Source organism: Mercurialis annua, linkage group LG7 (genome assembly GCF_937616625.2).
Source record: "Mercurialis annua linkage group LG7, ddMerAnnu1.2, whole genome shotgun sequence".
Taxonomy (NCBI): domain Eukaryota; kingdom Viridiplantae; phylum Streptophyta; class Magnoliopsida; order Malpighiales; family Euphorbiaceae; genus Mercurialis; species Mercurialis annua.
Genome location: NC_065576.1, coordinates 9,766,407 through 9,785,287, shown reverse-complemented (window position 1 = coordinate 9,785,287; position 18,881 = coordinate 9,766,407). Strand labels below are relative to the sequence as shown.

The 18,881-nt window shown below is 34.6% G+C and overlaps 1 protein-coding gene across 1 annotated transcript; it reads right to left on the bottom strand.

Annotated features, from left to right (window-relative positions):
* Window positions 1–619: 619 nt before the first annotated feature.
* On the bottom strand, window positions 620–1,441 carry LOC126656749 (uncharacterized). Its single transcript, XM_050351352.1, has one exon. The coding sequence runs from the start codon at window positions 1,439–1,441 to the stop codon at window positions 620–622; it is 822 nt and encodes a 273-aa protein (XP_050207309.1).
* Window positions 1,442–18,881: the final 17,440 nt, after the last annotated feature.

Genomic DNA, 18,881 nt, shown 5'->3' with positions numbered 1-18,881 from the left:
TTCACGAAGAATTTTTTAACACAAGAGACCACATCTGAGCCCACAACATTCCAATGCTTGCTATAAAACAAAGTCGACATACCATCCGGACCTGGAGCCTTAGTCGGGCCCATTTGCTTAAGCGCCTGAACTATCTCTTCTGAGCTGAATGGACTGATCAACGCTGCAGCCTGCACATCAGAAATAGCCGAATCAATACAATCATAGACTTCCTCTTGATCCGTAGGGATAGAAGAACCAAAAATCTTCTGGAAATAGTTAATAGCCACTCTCTTCACACCCTCGCCACTCTGCCATACATCCATCTCATCTTTAATTCGAAAAATCGAATTATTTTTCTTTCTATTTGATGCTTTTTGGTGGAAGAATTTGGTATTTCTATCCCCGCTCTGAAACCAGTCCGCTCTTGAGCGTTGTTTCCACATCATCTCCTCCCTTAGGAGAAGCTCGTTAATCTCCGCCTGTAATTCAATGACCACTCCATTATGAGCCTCCTCCCCGTCACTAACCTGCAAAACTTTAAGAGCTTCCATTTTTGTTTTTAACTGCTTACGAATACTGCCAATGTTCATGTAAGCCCAATCCTTTAAGCAACTCCCACAATCTTGAAGTTTAGCCATTACGTCACCATTTTCGCGACCCCGTACCCCCAAGCTTGCACAACACAGTCATCGAATCCGTCTTGACGCATCCACATTGGTTCGAATCGAAAAGGTTTCGAGACAATTCTTTGATTTTCCACCTTGGTACATAAAATGATGGGACAATGGTCTGATTGTTGACGAGCAAGATGAGAAACCTGCCAATCCAAAAACAATTCCTGCCATTTAGAATTAGCCAGAAAACGATCCAATCTTATTTGAATAAGTTGATCCCCCGCTCTCCTATTTGTCCAGGTGAAAGAATGACCTTCAAACCCCATATCCGCCACCCCACAATCATCAACAGTTGACCGAAACTCATCCATCTCTCGCTGGTCTCTAATCACACCCCCTTGTTTCTCGTAATTGTACAAAAATAAATTAAAATCACCAAACACCACCGTAGGACAGCTCCTATCTTCACATAAACGTTTCAAAAGAGAGCAAGTAAGATGTTTATTTTGTCCTTCAGGCCAACCATACACTCCCACTCCCTTCCAATGATCATCCCTCATAGCGTCTATAACCGAAAACACAATATGGTTATCAGAAAAATCATCAACTGTAACATCAAGATTTTTGCTCCAGAATAAAGCCAGACCACCTCTCATACCATAAGAATCAATAATAAAAGAGTAATACGAACCAAAACTTCTACAAATGTAGCCGAACTCACCCCGGGTAAGCTTGGTTTCCATTAAAAAGAAAATATTTGGGGAATTAGATTGAATAAAAAATTTGAGCGCCCGTACCGTCCAAGGATTCCCCAGACCTTGGAGGTTCCAACTTAAAATTTTCATTGCTTCCGGCGAGACTGCCTCACAGTCTCCGCCGATATCTCGATGTTTCCAAACTGATCAGATAACCCATCTCTGACTTTCTTAGAGAAAAGATTAGCCGATACCTGACCCTCCTGGATCATAGCGTGATTTCGTTTGGAAGAAACCATTATACCCTCCCCACTTTTATTCGCCTTCGCCCCCTGTCCCATGGATTTATTTCTGTTCCAGATTTTCTTTTTGCCACTACTAACTTGTTCCATAATTTTAGATGAAGTACCACCACCAGTTGGCTGTCTCTCTGTTAGAAGTTCCACACCTCCCTGACATATGTTAACCTCCACAAAACCTTCCATCTCACCGATCGAACTACCACCTGCTGCATGCGAATTTTGGGCAACAGTGCCATGCAATACGTCCTTTACTCCCAGCCCTACAGTAACATTATTCACTTCTCCACCCCTGATCACATACTTTGACCTCATCAAACAGATAACGGCGAACATTCTCCCTTATCGAATTATTTGATGAGGTTGCACTTGGGTGTCCCTCTTTCCATCTACTGCCAAATCCTGATGAATATTTGATGCCCATCAACTTCCTTCGGCGTGGTGTTGCGCGAAGACTAGGACCATATGGCCATTCTGACACCTCTATCTTCTCCGGCTTAACTTCACACTCTACTTCCATATGATCTACATACCACACCAATAGTAGAAATTTTGTATCCGTTCATATTTGAAGGAAATCCAGCATTTATCACCTAATGGATTGATGACTATCGTACCCCGCATAAGAGGCTTTGTCGTATCGATTGAAACACGAATCCTGCTATAACGACTCCACTCAATGCCCTCATCTCCATCTCGTTCCACAACCTTGCCAATGTTAGCCCCAATTTTTTCCACCGTCGCCTTTCCCCTACAATTTAGAGGTAGGCCATATATACGAACCCAAATCGAACATTCATTCAGGAGAACCAAATTAGGCTGCATATTGCCTTGTACAGGTTCGAAAAGAATCAACTGTTTATCAAAATGCCATGGTCCTTCCCGAATAATCCTTGCCCTATCTGGCCTTGAGAAAAATTCACAGATAAACAGATTGTCGCCGACATCCTTGATGTTAAACCCCTTTGCAAGCCGCCAAACACTTAACAATGCGTTCTTCATATGGTTTAGATTATAGGGTTTTTTCGTCAACAATTTCCCTACCACACAAAACTCAGCCTTCTCTTCGATCACCTTATCAACTACGTCTTCAAGATGCAGAGCTGTTAGGTCCTCCTCCGTAAGTCTCAACTGGGCACACGCTTCCACTAATCCCTCATCCATCCTTAACCTCCCAAACAGATCCAAGGCTAAGAGATTACTAACAGACGTACTCAGACGTAAAGTTCAACGGAAAAACCGCAGAAAATCTCCAGAAAAGAAGAGAAAAACCCTAACCCTAGGAAGCCCTAGAATAGGAGAGAGAAACTCCACAAAAACGGGAGAATTATATTTTTTTTTTAAAAAAAAAAAGTGGAATCGCCACACAATTTTATTAATTGTCCTCACCTATGGCTGAGGGAAGCCGTGTTTACACAAATCAAGAGAGATATACGTATAAATTAAAAAATTCTTCAAAAAGTATATAAAAAATCTAAAAAATAAAGAAATATCCCCTCCGTTTCAAATTAATAGACACTATTTCAAAAAAAATTATCTCAAATTATAGATACTTTATATTTATTTAAATAAGTAATTGCCAAGTATACTCTTATTAATTATAGAGAATATTTTGAAAACACAACAAAAATCACAAAAAGATAAAAATTACTATTATATTAAATGAGGGCGAGTATGGTATTTTTGTTAATGATATGCACTAGGTTAATCATGTTTGACTATGTATTGAATTTATCGTTTTGCTATTTATTGATTGGCTGTTTTTATCATTTTATGTTATGATTAAAATACTTGAATGGTTAATTATGTTGTGAAAATTTGTTTTAATTTTTTCTTATTCTTAATTTGTCTTTTTGTGTTATTTCAAAACAACATAAATCCCACATGGGAAGTGTAGAGCTTCAATAATGAGTTTATAAGGGTTTATGCAATATAGGCTCATAAGTGTGTTGAGGGGAAAGCAATGAGCTCTCCCCCCCCTTCGGAGTAGGCTTATGGGTTGGGGTTCGGGATGAAAGTCAAGTGGACTTGACTGAACTTTTTGCAACCCGTTATAATTTTATTTATTAATTAATAATTAAAGTCTTATATGAGAAGGCCCTATTTTAGTATATGTAAAATTAATTTTGGTCTAAGCATAAAAATCTGGAACAAATCTTGACTGAGTTTAATTAAAATGTTTTTATTTACTTAACCACGTTTTTAATTAAAGATCCTCCACTAACTGATTTCAGTTTTGTTTAACTTAACCTCTTTTACGTCCTCATTCATTTGCTTGCTAATTACGAATCTAAAATTGAAATGAGATCATGGCTGGATTAGTGGGATACGAAATGGTATCAAAAATATTCTTCACTGCTATTTTGATACAGTCTTACATTATCTTTATCAGGATAATGGAATAGATTGTCATTGGATATGAAAGTAACCATGTGAGAAATGTGAGTGACTGAGAAGAAATTTGTCCCTCATTTATTTGAGCAAGATATCTATGGGCCCCTTGAAGAAGATAGACTGAAGAAAATGCATGGCCATGCTAAATGAATTAATAAAGAGTTATTATTTTCAGTCTACTTGAAATCAGGAAACTAATGATTGAATGATATAAGGATGACAGGATTATGTCTTATATTCAATCAGGATATCGAGTGACAAAGAGATTAAAATATTATTATAAATGGTTAAATCGGATTATCGATATTCATATAACTTAGGTAGTCATAATGTCTTGTTAGAGGCCACTTATGACTTGTGGGCTGAAATAGAGATTTCGGACCTACTGCCAACATTATATGAACCTACAGGGTCGCACACTAACAACAGACCCAAAACAGTTATGGGTTGTACAAGCCCAATAAAATTAAGTGATTAATTATATATATATATATATATATATATATATATATATATATATATATATATATATCTAAAGGATAAGTGTTTTTCTTAAGATATTATCTTTTTAAAATAATAATAATAATTAATATATATATATATATATATATATATATATATATATATATAAGTAATTATCAAAAAGAGTTTTTGATAGACATGAACACAAAAGAGTTATAAAAAATATAGTGTTTGTATATGATTGCAAAACACGTTTTTGAATAAACCCTAAATGTTCTATTTTTCTATAAATAGACTCTAAAGACTAGGGTTTTGAGTTATGTGTTTTTTGAAATAAACACAAGACGCAATCACTAAATTCGAAATTGATTTGTGAAGCAATAGTGCTAGCACACAAACACTAGTTTTGGCTAAGGTCTGTTCATATGGATACTCGTAAAGGACGCATTCTTTTGAAGGCGTTTCTGATCCGAGGCCAGGTATCATCAAAGTGAACCATCTCCTTCCTTCCTACATTGTAGTTTGAATTCGACATACAAGTAAGTATTAATTCTATTGTTAATCTATTTATTCGAATTACATGGATCTTGGTTTGGGTTTTAGATAAAATTTTGAAATTCCGCTGCATTATGAACCTAAAAAATCCAACAATTTTTTCATATTTTAACTCATTTTATTTAGAAATCATAAATCTTTTAATATCTATATTTGTTCTAAACTGCCTATCAATTTGGGACGAAGGGAGTAATAGAGTAAGACATGCCACAATTCAAAAAATTGAAAAACAAAACATCAAAAATGTTCTTTATAAAAAATAACTAAAGAACAGAGTAAAAAAAACACAAAAATAATCAACACATAAATTGGCTTTTAACAAAATTCTGCTTAGAGTTCTTTTATGTGGTAATTTCCCAGAGTACATGTTTCGGTATTTTAATTACACTTTACATTGCAAGTTTTGACTTTTTTTCTGATTTTTTTCATTTACGAAAAATATTTTTTTTTTAATTTCACAAATACCTTTTTCGGTTTTCAATTTTGGTTTTCGATTTTTTCGGTTCAGTCGACCGGACCGATCGACAGTTTTTAATAATTTTTTTTATAGATTTTTTCCTGGATTTTTTTTTATATATAGTGTAACAATAATGTATATATAATGTTTTTATAGTGTAAGATTAGTGTATATATAGTGTATTTATAGTGTATATATAGTGTTAATTTTTGTTTTTTATAGATTTTTTCCTGGAATTATTTTTATTTTTTATAGTGTAACAATAGTGTATATATAGTGTTTTTATGGTGTTTTTATAGTGTAAGATTAGTATATATATAGTGTATTTATGGTATTTTATAGTGTTTTTTATGGTCTACACCATGAAACACTGCAAATACACCATAAACACTGTAAATACACCATAAACACTGTAATGCACCATATATATACTAAAAAAACGGCAGCAATACACTATAAATACACCAAAAATACATTAAAACGTAAATATATTATAAAATTATTACAAATGCACCATAAATCAATTTTTTCTTTACAAAATCAGTAGCAATAAACAAATCTATGAATAAGAGAAGACAAAATAAATAATTATATTAATAATAGAACAATTTTATAAACAAAACATTATAGATCTACAATAATTTATTTACAAAATATTTAAATTATTAAAAAAACTAAAAAATTATACAAATCTAAAAATGAGTCGAGAAATCCATAGCGCAAACGAAAGAGACGAACGGACTAATGCGAACGGAAAAGACGAACGGAAAAACGACCGAAAACGACAAAAAATCCATCGGAAGTAGACGAACGGAAGAGCGATCGGAAAGACGAACAGAATAGTAATCGAAGGAGACAAACTGAAAATTAAATGAAAAAGAAGAAGAAAAGAAGAAGAAAAGAAGAGAGACTTTTGAGAGAGAAGAGAGAGAAAAAAGGGTGGCTATATAAAAATTTAACCTAAAATGAGATAAAACTTCTTTATATAGTGGGTATTTTTGGTAAATAAGTTGGTGAATTAGATAGCGTCGGATAAAAGAAAAAGATGGGTCAAAATGGTGTAAATACTTTACCAAAAACAGGTATTTGAAAAATAATCCCTTCTTTGAATTGTAAAAAAAAATCATCTTTAAATTTATTTTTACCTTTAGTCTTTTTTAGGTGATCTTTTTTTATAAAAATATCAATTTATAATAAAATAAAAATTATCTGTTTAATTTTATTTTTTAATTTTTAATTTCCGTTGTATCTAGTATTTTATATTAGAGATTTTTCTTTTACAAATAAGTTTAAATATGTATTTCATATTTGATATATAGTCCCAATTTTTAACTTAACATTTTTAATTATTTTTAAAAATATTAAAAATTTATTCAGATATCTGTCAAATGTTAAAATTATAGTATTTGACTTTTCAGAGTGAAAAAACTACAATTACACCAATGAATGAGTATCATCTCAGTACCTTGTATGGATTTGAAAAAAAATAAAAGTTGGTGTATCTATATGAAATATTTTAAAAGGCGTTAAATTGAGAAAACGTATAAAATTAGTGAATATTTATAGTATTATCTCTTTTAAAAAATGGATACAATCAAAACTGAAAATTAAAAAATAAAATAAAATTCATAATTTTGAAATATAAATAAAAAATAGAAAATTTGAGATATTTCCAAATTATTAAGCGTTTTGTTGATATGGATGTAGTATGTACTTCTTAGTTTCAAAAAGAAAATGTATGTACTTCTATACTTATAGCTTACATGAACCACAAATCAATTTTATGGCCGGAGGCTCTTGATATAGACGGAGCCACAGTCCATTAAATAGCATATGGTCCTAGGCTCCTAGCTGATCCATGCCTAGTTCTCAATGTAACTCAAAACTCTTTTGGTTTTAGTCATAAAGTACACAGTTATTTTTCAAATAGTTTTCAGTCACATAAAATCCATATAATGCATGTCTCATATTCTACCTTTAAACAAAATTCACACAATATATAATTAATTTACAAACTTAACGAGAATTGTTTACGGTAACAAATGATATTTTATTAATTCAAATAACATAATACAAAGTTAAGTCAAAAAAAATTGGCTTAAAAATAAAAAATATTTTTCTCTTTCCACCTTTCTTTCAACGCAAGATAGTTAATCTTTGCTAACATACTCTGGTCCCATGGCGAATAAGGCATGAAGGAAAGCTATTACTCAGTAAAATAAAGTTGTAAACAATAATGTGAAGAAAGTCGATATCAGTATTAAAAAAATGAGATCATGGTTAAAGAAGATGATTAGAATACCCAGTGACTGAACAGAAGGAAGATTACGAAGCAAGTATAATGAGTAATAAAGAAGATGAAAGTAAGAGGGAAGCTAGTAAAGATGTGGTTGGGGATAAGAAATGGATAGATCTGCTAAAGTCAAGTCGATCGAAGGACCCAGGTGATGTTCTGAAATACATTCCCCCTTTGATTAATGGAGGAATCAGAATTGCCAAATATGTAAAGAAGATACACTAGAGGAGGACTAACGATGGATGCATGCTGTGTTAGGGACTGTTTATGGACTGATCCCAAGATTTAACAAGATCTAGAACTTCATTAAGAACCGATGGGGAAAGATAGGGTTAGTTAATTTTCATCAAATCAAAACAAATCTATATGCTTTCATCTTTGAATCTGACGAAGGGAAGAGGAAAGCAATGATGGATGACCCTAGAACTTTTGATAAGCACCCTTAATATTCCTGCATGAGTGGAAGAGAAACATGTCTTTCGATTTAGAAGATATTGCTGCAGTCCCAATCCGGGTGAAACTCCCTCTTCTCCCATGGGAGTTTTGGAGCCCTAACTTGCTAAGCTCGATAGTCAGTACTCTTGGAAAATCTTTGTTTAATGATAGATGCACTAGAGAGAGAACCAAGTTATTCTATGCTAGGGTTTTGGTTGAGATGAAACTGAAAGGTATTTTTCCAGATACAGTGCTTATAGAAGATGAAAAAGGGAATCAACATTTTCAGTATGTCGAATAAGAATGTAAACCAATCTTGTGTGAAAGTTGTAACAAGGTGGGTTACATAAACTATGAGAATAAGGAAATTAGGGTAGCTGAGGTGATTGAAAAAGAACCTGAGAACGAGGTTAAAGTAACTGAAATGATTGTTAATCAGGAACGTATAGTGGAGGACCATCATAAGACTCTTGTTGTTGTGAAGCAAGATGATGGGTTTCAACTTGTAATGAATAGGAAGCAGAAGAACAAAATGATTTTTTTGAGTTACAAGGAAGACAACAATTATAAACAAGGGCTTAAATAGGGAGGTATGTTGTCTAAAAATGCTAATGTTGTCAAGGATGTTATAGATACAGTCCTTACCAAAAGGCTAATCAAGCCTTTGGATAGAGGAAGATGAATTTACTTTCATGGAATATCAGGGGGCTTAGTGACCCTCTGAAACAAGCTGATGTTTGTCGCCTGCTTGGAAAAAATGATATTGTTATGGCTGGGATTTTGGAGACAAGAGTTAGATTAAGTAACAAAGATAAGGTGTGGAATAATCTGAAGCTTCATGGGTGGAATCTCATTGATAATTATAGCTTCTCTGAGATAGGCAGAATTGGGGTGATATTTGATAGCAACAAAGTTAGACTTACTCAAAGTTTCTCTAATGACCAGGTTGTTCATTGTGATATAGAATTTGATAATTTCAAGTTCTTATAGTCCATTATCTATGGGACTAATCAGTTAAGCAGTAAATCGATCCTTTGGCATAGTTTGGTTAATATGCAGTGATAGGCCTTGGATGATACATGGTGACTTTAATGATATATTGAGCAATAATGATAGAAGTGGAGGTAGCATGCTTGATGATGAGCATTCTGTGGAGTTGCAAGATTGTATCACTTTTGCTAGTTTGGTTGAGTTAAAGAGTGTGGGATGTTTCTTCACTTGGAGAAAGAACCAAATGGGGAGGACATGATTTAGAGGAGACTTGATAGGGTTTTTGTGAATGGGGATATTCAAGACATGTTTCAAGATGCCTATTTTGACTCTCTTCTTAATGGTATATCAGACCATAGTCCTATTATTACTCACCTCATCAAGAGTAATAATAGGAGGAGGAAAAATGTCAAATTCTTCAATTTTTGAACCTCTCACCCAGATTTTATGAAGATAGTGACAAATGAATGATATAAGCAGTATGTGGGGTATGACATGCATCAGATTGTCCAAAAGCTAAAGGCTATTAGTAGAAGACTTAATAATCTCAACAAAAGCCAGTTTTTCAGATATTTCTCAAAGAGCGCTAACTCAGAGAGATTTATTGGAGGATATTCAAAGAACCATTCAAGAAGATCCCAGAAATAGTTAACTTCTTGATGAGAAGAGAGTTATGAATAACTATTATAAATAACTTCTCACATGTGAAGAAAGTTTCTACAAGCAAAAATCCAGAGTTTAGTGGCTGAATCTTGGTGACTCTAATACCAAATTCTTCCATAACTCTTTGAAGGAAAGGAGAATCTGAAATAGGATCCCTACTCTCAAGCTTGATGATGGCAGAGTTATTACCTCTAAGGAAAATATTTAAACTGAAATGACCAGGTTCTATAATGATCTGTTCAGGAATGACTACACTAATAGAGAGCACATTAACAGAGATGTTTTCAGATAAGGAGCTACTCTTACTGAGCATGAGAGTGATGAGCTTATTAAGAGAGTCAATGAGGCTGAAGTCAAGGAAGCAGTCTTTTCTATTGGGTCTGATAGAGCAGCTAGCCCTGATGGTTTTAATAGCATGTTCTACAAATCCACCTGAGAGATTATAAAAAAAATCTTACTCAAGCTGTCCAACAAGTCTTCAATTCGGGTAAGATTCTTAAGCAGATTAATGCAACTACTTTATCAGTGATCCCTAAGTCTTTCAATGATAAGACGTTAGTTGATTTTGGACCTATTGCGTATTGTAATGTCCTACACAAAGTTGTCTCTAAGGTCATAAACTCTAGGCTTAGTCTTGTTATTAATAATCTCATTGCTAAAAACTAATCTGCTTTCGTCCCTGGAAGGTTCATTGGCCATAATATTATGCTTGCTCATGAGTTGGTGAAGAATTATCATTTGAATGATGGAGTTCCTAGATGTCTTATTAAGATTGATTTAAAGAAAGCATATGATTCTATCTCTTGGGATTACATTGAAGAGACCCTTATTAGCCTTAATTTCCCTAACAAGCTCGTTATTCTTACCATGAACTGTGTTAGGACCCCTAGTTTCTCTATTTGTTGGAATAGTAACATTGGGGGAAAGTTTAGCTCTGGGAAAGGGTTAAGATAAAAGGACCCCATCTCCCCCTGTCACGACCCAAAATATTGAGCCGCAACCGGCGCTAGGGAACGGGAGTGGTAGCTCCGGAACCCGTAGCAAGCCTTAAACCACTATTAATTTTTCGCGAGTAAACAAATAACATAAAGCAACAGAAGCAAGTATACATAACATTTACACTAACTGTTCAAAAACCTCGCGCGCTCTAGTTACCGTACCCTGTACGAACTGGCCTCGCGGTACTATATACATCAGTTAATGTATCCAAACATATCACCGGCATCTGGTGTCGTGAATAACATATAAGACACGTAGCCTATCAAAAATATAAACAAGACAACACGTACTATATACAACCAAAATGAACTGCTGTCTAGGCTACTGTTCTGTCGATACAGGACTACTACTACTCTGTCACACGGAACCACTACTGCAGCATTCACAGAAGTCAGATACTATAAATACACAGCTGACTTCCGGACTTCAAAATTAGCCTCTAGCTAGGTCCACAAACTAAGCACCTGAAAGACATCAAAGGTGAGGGTTCAGTATTTGGGAAAATACTGAGTGAGTTGACATTTACTAACAGTATTAACATAGAAATATAGCATCGCATCTCAAGAAAACAATAATATAAAACATATAACATGTATTTGATCCATACGAAACTAATATCCTAGCATGCGACACATTTCTCGAATAATCATATATCATTCAACCCAATCGTAAATCTCAAGCTGTGAGTCCAAATCACTGGTGGGCCCAGCCCACTAGATACGGGAACTTCCAGACTACGCCGTAGCCGAGTTCACTCTCGTATCGAATTCATATCATATCATATGTATCCAATCATTCTCAGATGCCAACACACTAGACTGACTCAGTACTGGTGATCACACAGCCTATTGACACCCAATAGGTAGCTAGTTTCTTCGGATCGCATACTAGTTCTCGTATATAGAAATTAATAAAACATATAACAATTCAATCAATTATATATAATGCGATGCGTGTAAACAATATATACATCTATATAAAATAACTTTAATATATAATACGTGAAAGTAAAATACAACTCACAGTGACCGCTATCCAAGTAATGATGTGGTCGATCTGATAGTACGTTCTCGTTAGTCCGCTTCTACTGACCCCACTATTCGCTGACACGTCCGATAAATTGCTTGATAGTTAGACGTGAAATTTGTACTCTTATGTATATAATATTTCTAAGTTTTAGGGTTTGGTTTCATTCTTATACTTATTTACGTATTCAATATCTCTAGTCGTATAGACGACTTAGCGAATACTATTTCTCATAATTGAGAATCGCTTAACGTCCTTGACGTTTTCTATTATTATTAATTACCTAAAACGCCGAGCTAATCTCGAGATTAATGATTCTCAAAGTCCGAAACTTGTCCTTTAGAGTCAAATACTCAAAAACGTCGAATACCTAGGTCGAATACAGTTCACATATGCGTGGGGGTGAGTCGGGGTGCACGGGCGTGCCCTTCGGTGGGTGCACGATCATGCAACCAAGTGCACGTTCGTGCACCTCAGGGGTGCACGTTCGTGCACCTTGCTAGGTGCACATTCGTGCACTTCTAGTGCACGTTCGTGCACCCGTGGTGCACGGTCGTGCACCACGTGCACAGCTCCCCGGATGTCAATTTCCGGGATTTCGCCACAATCCCGACGTGCTAAACACTTCCCTAGTCAATACCCACATCTCAGTTTCTTCAAAAACGCCATAATAACCTCAAAAACGTCAAATTCCAATCCAAACTCGATCCTAACTCAAAATAGCCCGTTATTTCGAATTTAGCACCAAATTACGAGAACTTTACCTCGAAACGAAGCTTAGGATCGATTAGGACAAGATTCTGAAGAGATTACCGCTTGAATCGCTTGAATCGGACGTCGAACGGAGAAACGGCGGCGAAACGACGTAATCGGCGATTACTTTCCTTTTCTCTCGATCCTTCTTTTTCTTCAAATTCTAAAACGTAATATAGGAATTACGTTTGCAATAATTATATGATGTGATGTTTATTATATTATTGTTTTTGTAGATTATGCTTATATATTCTTTTATTGGTCGCGTGTTTATTAACGTCGCTTCCTATAGGTTCTCACTTTTCTGAGGTATTAACCTATATGCGTATCCTATTACTGACATTCTATTATGCAATGCAGCAACATATATACACAGTAATGCAAGCACATAAACACAATACTCAAAGCATATAAATCGCTAATACCTGGAGGTGCCTGATGCGGAACGCTAGGTTCCCTAATAACTACGCCTGTGTGTCGACCCCTAACTGTTCTACCAGAGTTTCTTCCGCCTCTTTGCACAAAGTAGGGGTTGGTCCTAATTCTGGAGGACGTGCTGACGTAGTCCAGGTGGTACTCACGTCTAAAGTAAAAGGGTCATACTGGATCGCCCGCCCACTCATGCTCTGTTTCGATCCTACGGGCCATCGTAGTGCCCCTCGTGTTTTTCATATGTATGGAATACCTCTCTAGATCTCTTAACAAAACCAACTCATTGTTTAAATTCCACCCTGGTTTTAAGAGTCTTATGATTAACCATTTGATGTTTGTTGATGACCTTTTAATCTTCTGTCAAGGATATGAGGACTCTATTCAGTTCATGAGTGAAAAGCTGAACATGTTGAAAAGTACTTTTGGGATTTAGGTTAACTACAATATGAGTTAAATGTTCTATTGCAACATTGATGAGGGGGTTAAGAATAGAATGATTAATCAATAACAAAAACAGCTAGGTGTGGAGGGGGATCCTTAACATCAAAAATGATATCAAGAAAGTTATGTATTACAAGATAGGCAATGGAAACAACACTGACTTTTGGAATGACCCTTGGATCCATGGGTGTTCCCTTCTTAAAAAATTTCATAGAGTTAAAATGAGAGATGTTGCTATTCTAAAGAATATTAAGGTGGATGATTTATGGAGAAACAACAGGTGGATTTTGCTTGACCACATGGATGCTGAAACTGATGTTGCCTGGCAGTATATAAGAAATAATTTCCAGCCTATTGATAGACAAAGTGATGAGATTAATTTGACTGTGGTGGATAATGGATCCTTCTCTATTGATAAAACTTGGGAGGCTTACAATAACAATCATCAAAATATGGTTTGGCATAAGATTGGGGGGGGGGGGGTATGAATTGTATTCCAAGATACAATTTTATTATGTGACTAGTGATGAAAATAAGACTGAGAACTAAGAATAAGCTGAAAAGATGGGGTGTTACTGAAGATGATACTTGTGTGCTATGTATTAAAGAGATTGAGACTCTTAGTCTTTATAAATGTGAGTTTGCTAAGATGGTCTGGAACAAAATATTACATGTTTGCAATGGTCCTACTAACATCAGAAGTTGGAGAAGATTCATAAGTTGGTTTACAAGGAATGCTTCAGGTAAGAATGTTATGGATGATATTAGAAGGCTTGCTCTAACAACTACGTTATAGGTATTGAACAAGTTTTTCTATTAGAATGTTGGAGCCACATCGTAATCGGGCTCGTGCTGTTGCAAAACGAGTGGAAGAAGTTCAAGATGAAGATTATGTTTACAAAAGTGAGAATCAACCGGTCCATCCGACAATGAGAGGCGGCATACAGGATATGGGTCAAGAATTTCACAATAGCCGAATGTTCAAGCAATAGGTATGAATTAATTTTTAGTGAGAGCTTCTGTAATGCAAGCTAATAAAGCTCAAATGCAAGCTGAGTAATTGGCTACACATGAGGGTGGGCAAAACTGAACCGAACAGAACTGAAAAACTGAACCAAATTACGGTTTGTTTATTTAGTGAATACGGTTTTGTTCAATTTGTAATTAGATAAAAGTTTGGTATTCGATAATTGGTTCAGTTTGAATATTTTGAAAATCGTAAAAACCAAAAAAACCAAACAATCAAATTAAAAACAAATATAAATTCCTATATTATAGTTGATATGTAAGTTAGGAAATTTCATACAACATATGAATATGCTAATAAACATATAAATTTTTTATTATTTAATATTTAAATTATTTTAAGATAAACAAAAAAAATAAAATTTTTGGGTTTTTAACTGAACCGAAATGAACCAAACTTTTTTTTTCGGTTTTGTGTAATCCGAATTTAAAGTTCGGTCCGGTTTGGTTTTAGATGTTTACCAAATTTTGGTTTTTAGTTTGTTCAGTTCGGTGACCGAACCGACCAAACTAACCAATTGCACAGCTCTACCTATGCATGATCAATCGGTAATGATGACAGTAGATATAATAACATCAACGCGTGAGACATAATAGCGATAGAAATCTTGTATTAGTATATATGAGGTTAAGACCGCTGGTGTTTGATGGATATAGGGATGCACTAGATTTTTGGAAGAGGCCAATTAGAGTGCTCGTAAACTACATCCGATGATAGGCAAATGATCATGTTAATTGAGATAGTAAAGATCACATTCTAAAGGCCTTTCTCACGAGAGCGATGCTCCATCGAATTACCACCCACTGCCACTTAATCTGCAAGCTGTGAGTTCCGAGAGCCCAGCTCCACTAAATTACACACCAGAATAACTCCTGAGAGTCCAACTCCATTGAGTTACTTAACTCAACCAATATCCAATCCATATCTAATCCAATAAAATGGTCAATCATATTTGAAATCACAGTCATATACATGAGCTTGATTATAATCGATGCGCACACAATAATAACATGTTCCAACAGATCCGTAACGGTTTATTATTATTTTTTTGAAAAAGATGGTTATAAGTAACAATATTAACTCACAATTTTTATGCTTTTCATATTATCTCGATTACGGTTGTTCTGATCTCGAGGCTCTTAAACTCGCCGAATCCTATCAATATGCGCAAATTAACACATATTATATCACAGGACTGTCAAACCTAAACCAAAAATTTAACCTCTAGACTTCTCCCAATCACAAATCCCATGTCACGACTCACATAAAATAAATTTACCAGATACCTCTCTTATACTTACACCTCATTTACATAGCTAATCGGTTATTGATTTAACCTCTGTATTTGAAAAATTTTGAATGATTAAATTGTCATTTAAAACCAATGTTATTAATTGTTAGGGGTGGGCATGGACCGGTTAACCGTAACACGAGGGTAATTTGTAAACCAGTTCATAGTAGTATGGTTTTTAAAATTAAAAACCTAAACCTAAAATTTTAAATGGTTAACCATTAAATCAGTTGACTAATTAAAACAGTTTGATTTTTCAGTTTTGCAGTTTTTAACCATGTAACCATTAAAATAATTAGATACAAAAACAAAATTCAAAATATAGTCTAATAATTAAACTTTATTTTCATTCTATTTAATTATTAAAATACAAATCTTATATATTCCTACTTCAATTAGGTAAAATATTTTATTAAAAAAATAAAATTCTTTCAAATATATATATATATATATATATATATATATATATATATATATATATATATATATATATATATATATAGATAGATAGATAGATAGATATATATATATATATATATCTATATATATATATATATTATCCTTAAAATAAAAATATATTCTTAAATAAAATATTTTTTAAATATATTTATGTGTTTAGAATTTTTATATGTGTAGATTATATAATCTATTGTTTTTATTTTGACATTATCCCATTATAAAAATATATATTATTTATAAACTGGTTAATCGGTTAATCGTGATTTTTAAAACTCCAAAATCTAAATCTAAACTATTAACCATAAAATTTAAAATTTAAAACCTAAATCTAAATTCTTTGACCGGCTAACCATATTTTTGGTTTGGTTTTATAGTTTCGGTTCGGTTAATTTATTTGACCGATTTTTTTCTCACCCCTATCAATTATCAATTAAACACTTTCATTCCTCAAACTCATCACGTATATTATAGTTGACCAAGTTCATCAACTCTAGAATCGGTTTATCATCACCATACACTTCGTATATCAAATTGTAAAATATAATTTGAAACTCAGTAATTGCTTCAATATATATAATCAAAACTACTAATATTATATATATTCCAAAATCAATTATTAATTCCATAGACCTTCAAATCATATAATTCTAAACTACAAAAAATTACCAAATGATTCATTTATTTTATTCATCACTTTCGAATCACAATTGAATAAAATGAAAGGCATAAATTAATCTAGACCTGGTCAGGGTTTATGAACCGGCAATTTTTAGGGGTGAGCACGGTTCGGGAGAGTCCGGGGATTGGCGAATCTCCGGAACCAAACCAAAACGGGAATTGCAAAAATGGGATCTCCATATCCCTATCAATAATCGGTCCGAAACTTTTATTTTTCGGTACGGTTCGGTACGAAGATTTGGTTCTAATGGTTCGGTACGGTTATTACTAGAACCACGTATATTAATTTATCTATAATATATTAAAAATAAATTATTTAAAAATATTGGTTATTTATAATATTAATACTATGTTAATAATAATTTTTATATTAGAAAAAAATAAAATAAATTATTTATTAAAATGATAAAAATTAAATAAATATTTTATAAAAAAGTGAGCTTCTCAAAATTTTAGATTAATTTTATTTTTTTATTGATTAATGATGGATACCGAATCCCATGGTAAATATAATGGAGTCGAGTTACAGGAGATCCACTCTCAGGTGATACCGGACTTCCCCTAAAGATCCGAAGATATGAAGGATACGCCGAATCCTTTAAGATTCGGTGATATGCTAATAAAGACCGAATCCCACATGATCCGCCCAAAGCGCGTCAGGTCCGGGATTCGGCTAATCGACTAAGAATGGAAGTATTGTCCTATTCGGACACAAACGCTATATATGGAAGGATAAGCTCTACTTTAGGAAGATAAGACTATTTAGGAAGACGTTCCTAAATAGGACTCTTATCAGATTAAGGTAGATCACGACTAATCAGGAGAATCCCTACGATATCGCCGAATCCCTACAAAGTAGGATTCACCTGCCTAATACGACTCTACTAGGTATATTCGACTACTATAAAAGGAGCACGAGGTATGCCTAGAATCACAATTACATTCATATACACAAAACGCTGCTCAAAGCTCTAAACTGACTTTAGCATCAGAGAGTTAATCGGACAACCACCGTCCGGTTAGCTTCTACCTTGTTTTGCAGGTCTTACTCACCGGTTCAGAAGGCAGACTCCATCAATTGGCGGCGTCTGTGGGAAAGGCTTAACTAAACTTAAAAAAAAAGGAGCTTTTCTGAACTCAAAAACAAATCTCATTGAAGAAGATGACTTCTGAAAGAGTAAACCTGAAAGACAAACAACCAATGGACCCAAAAAACACTCCGGAGATAATCAACGTGACGGAAGACGGGCAGGGAAAAAAGCAATACCGGAGGGCCCTCTTTTTCAACACCTCAATACCAAACTAATCCGATGAGGGGAAGCAACCCAATTGCTTTCAATCTGGGCACTGAAGAACAACAAGCACCAAGCGTAGCAGCACAAGATTCGTACAACGAAATGCTGAAAAAGGTACTAGAATCAGTACAGGCAAATCTAGACAGATTGGCTAGCGAAGCCAAAAGAACGAACGACAGGCACGAAGAAACCATGAAAATCCTAAGGGAAAATTTCAGCCCTACAGCTCCAAGAAGAAGAGGAAGAACAGAAAACGCAAACCCAAGCCGTCGAGAGACAAGAGCAGAAAACAATAAGAGCAAGGAACCCCGAACCAGAGGGAATGAAGAAAGAAACGAAGCAAGAAACCAGCGAGAAAATAGAACAAGCGACGAGGAAAGTCCGAATAGAGACAAATCTAATGAGGAATCACCAGAGACACCCAGAAACGAGCACAACCAGGAGGACGCCCGGAGTGGTTTGAATTCAAAAAGAGACGAACGGAGAGAGAAGGAAAAAGAAGACGCCCCGCCAAAGAGCAAGCGATAAGAAAGAGATGCAGGGAAAGAGCAAACTAAGAAAAAACACCAAGAAGGAGAGGGCGAATCGTCAGAAACACCCCAAAAAAGCAAATCCACGTATGTAGTAGAAGAAGATTT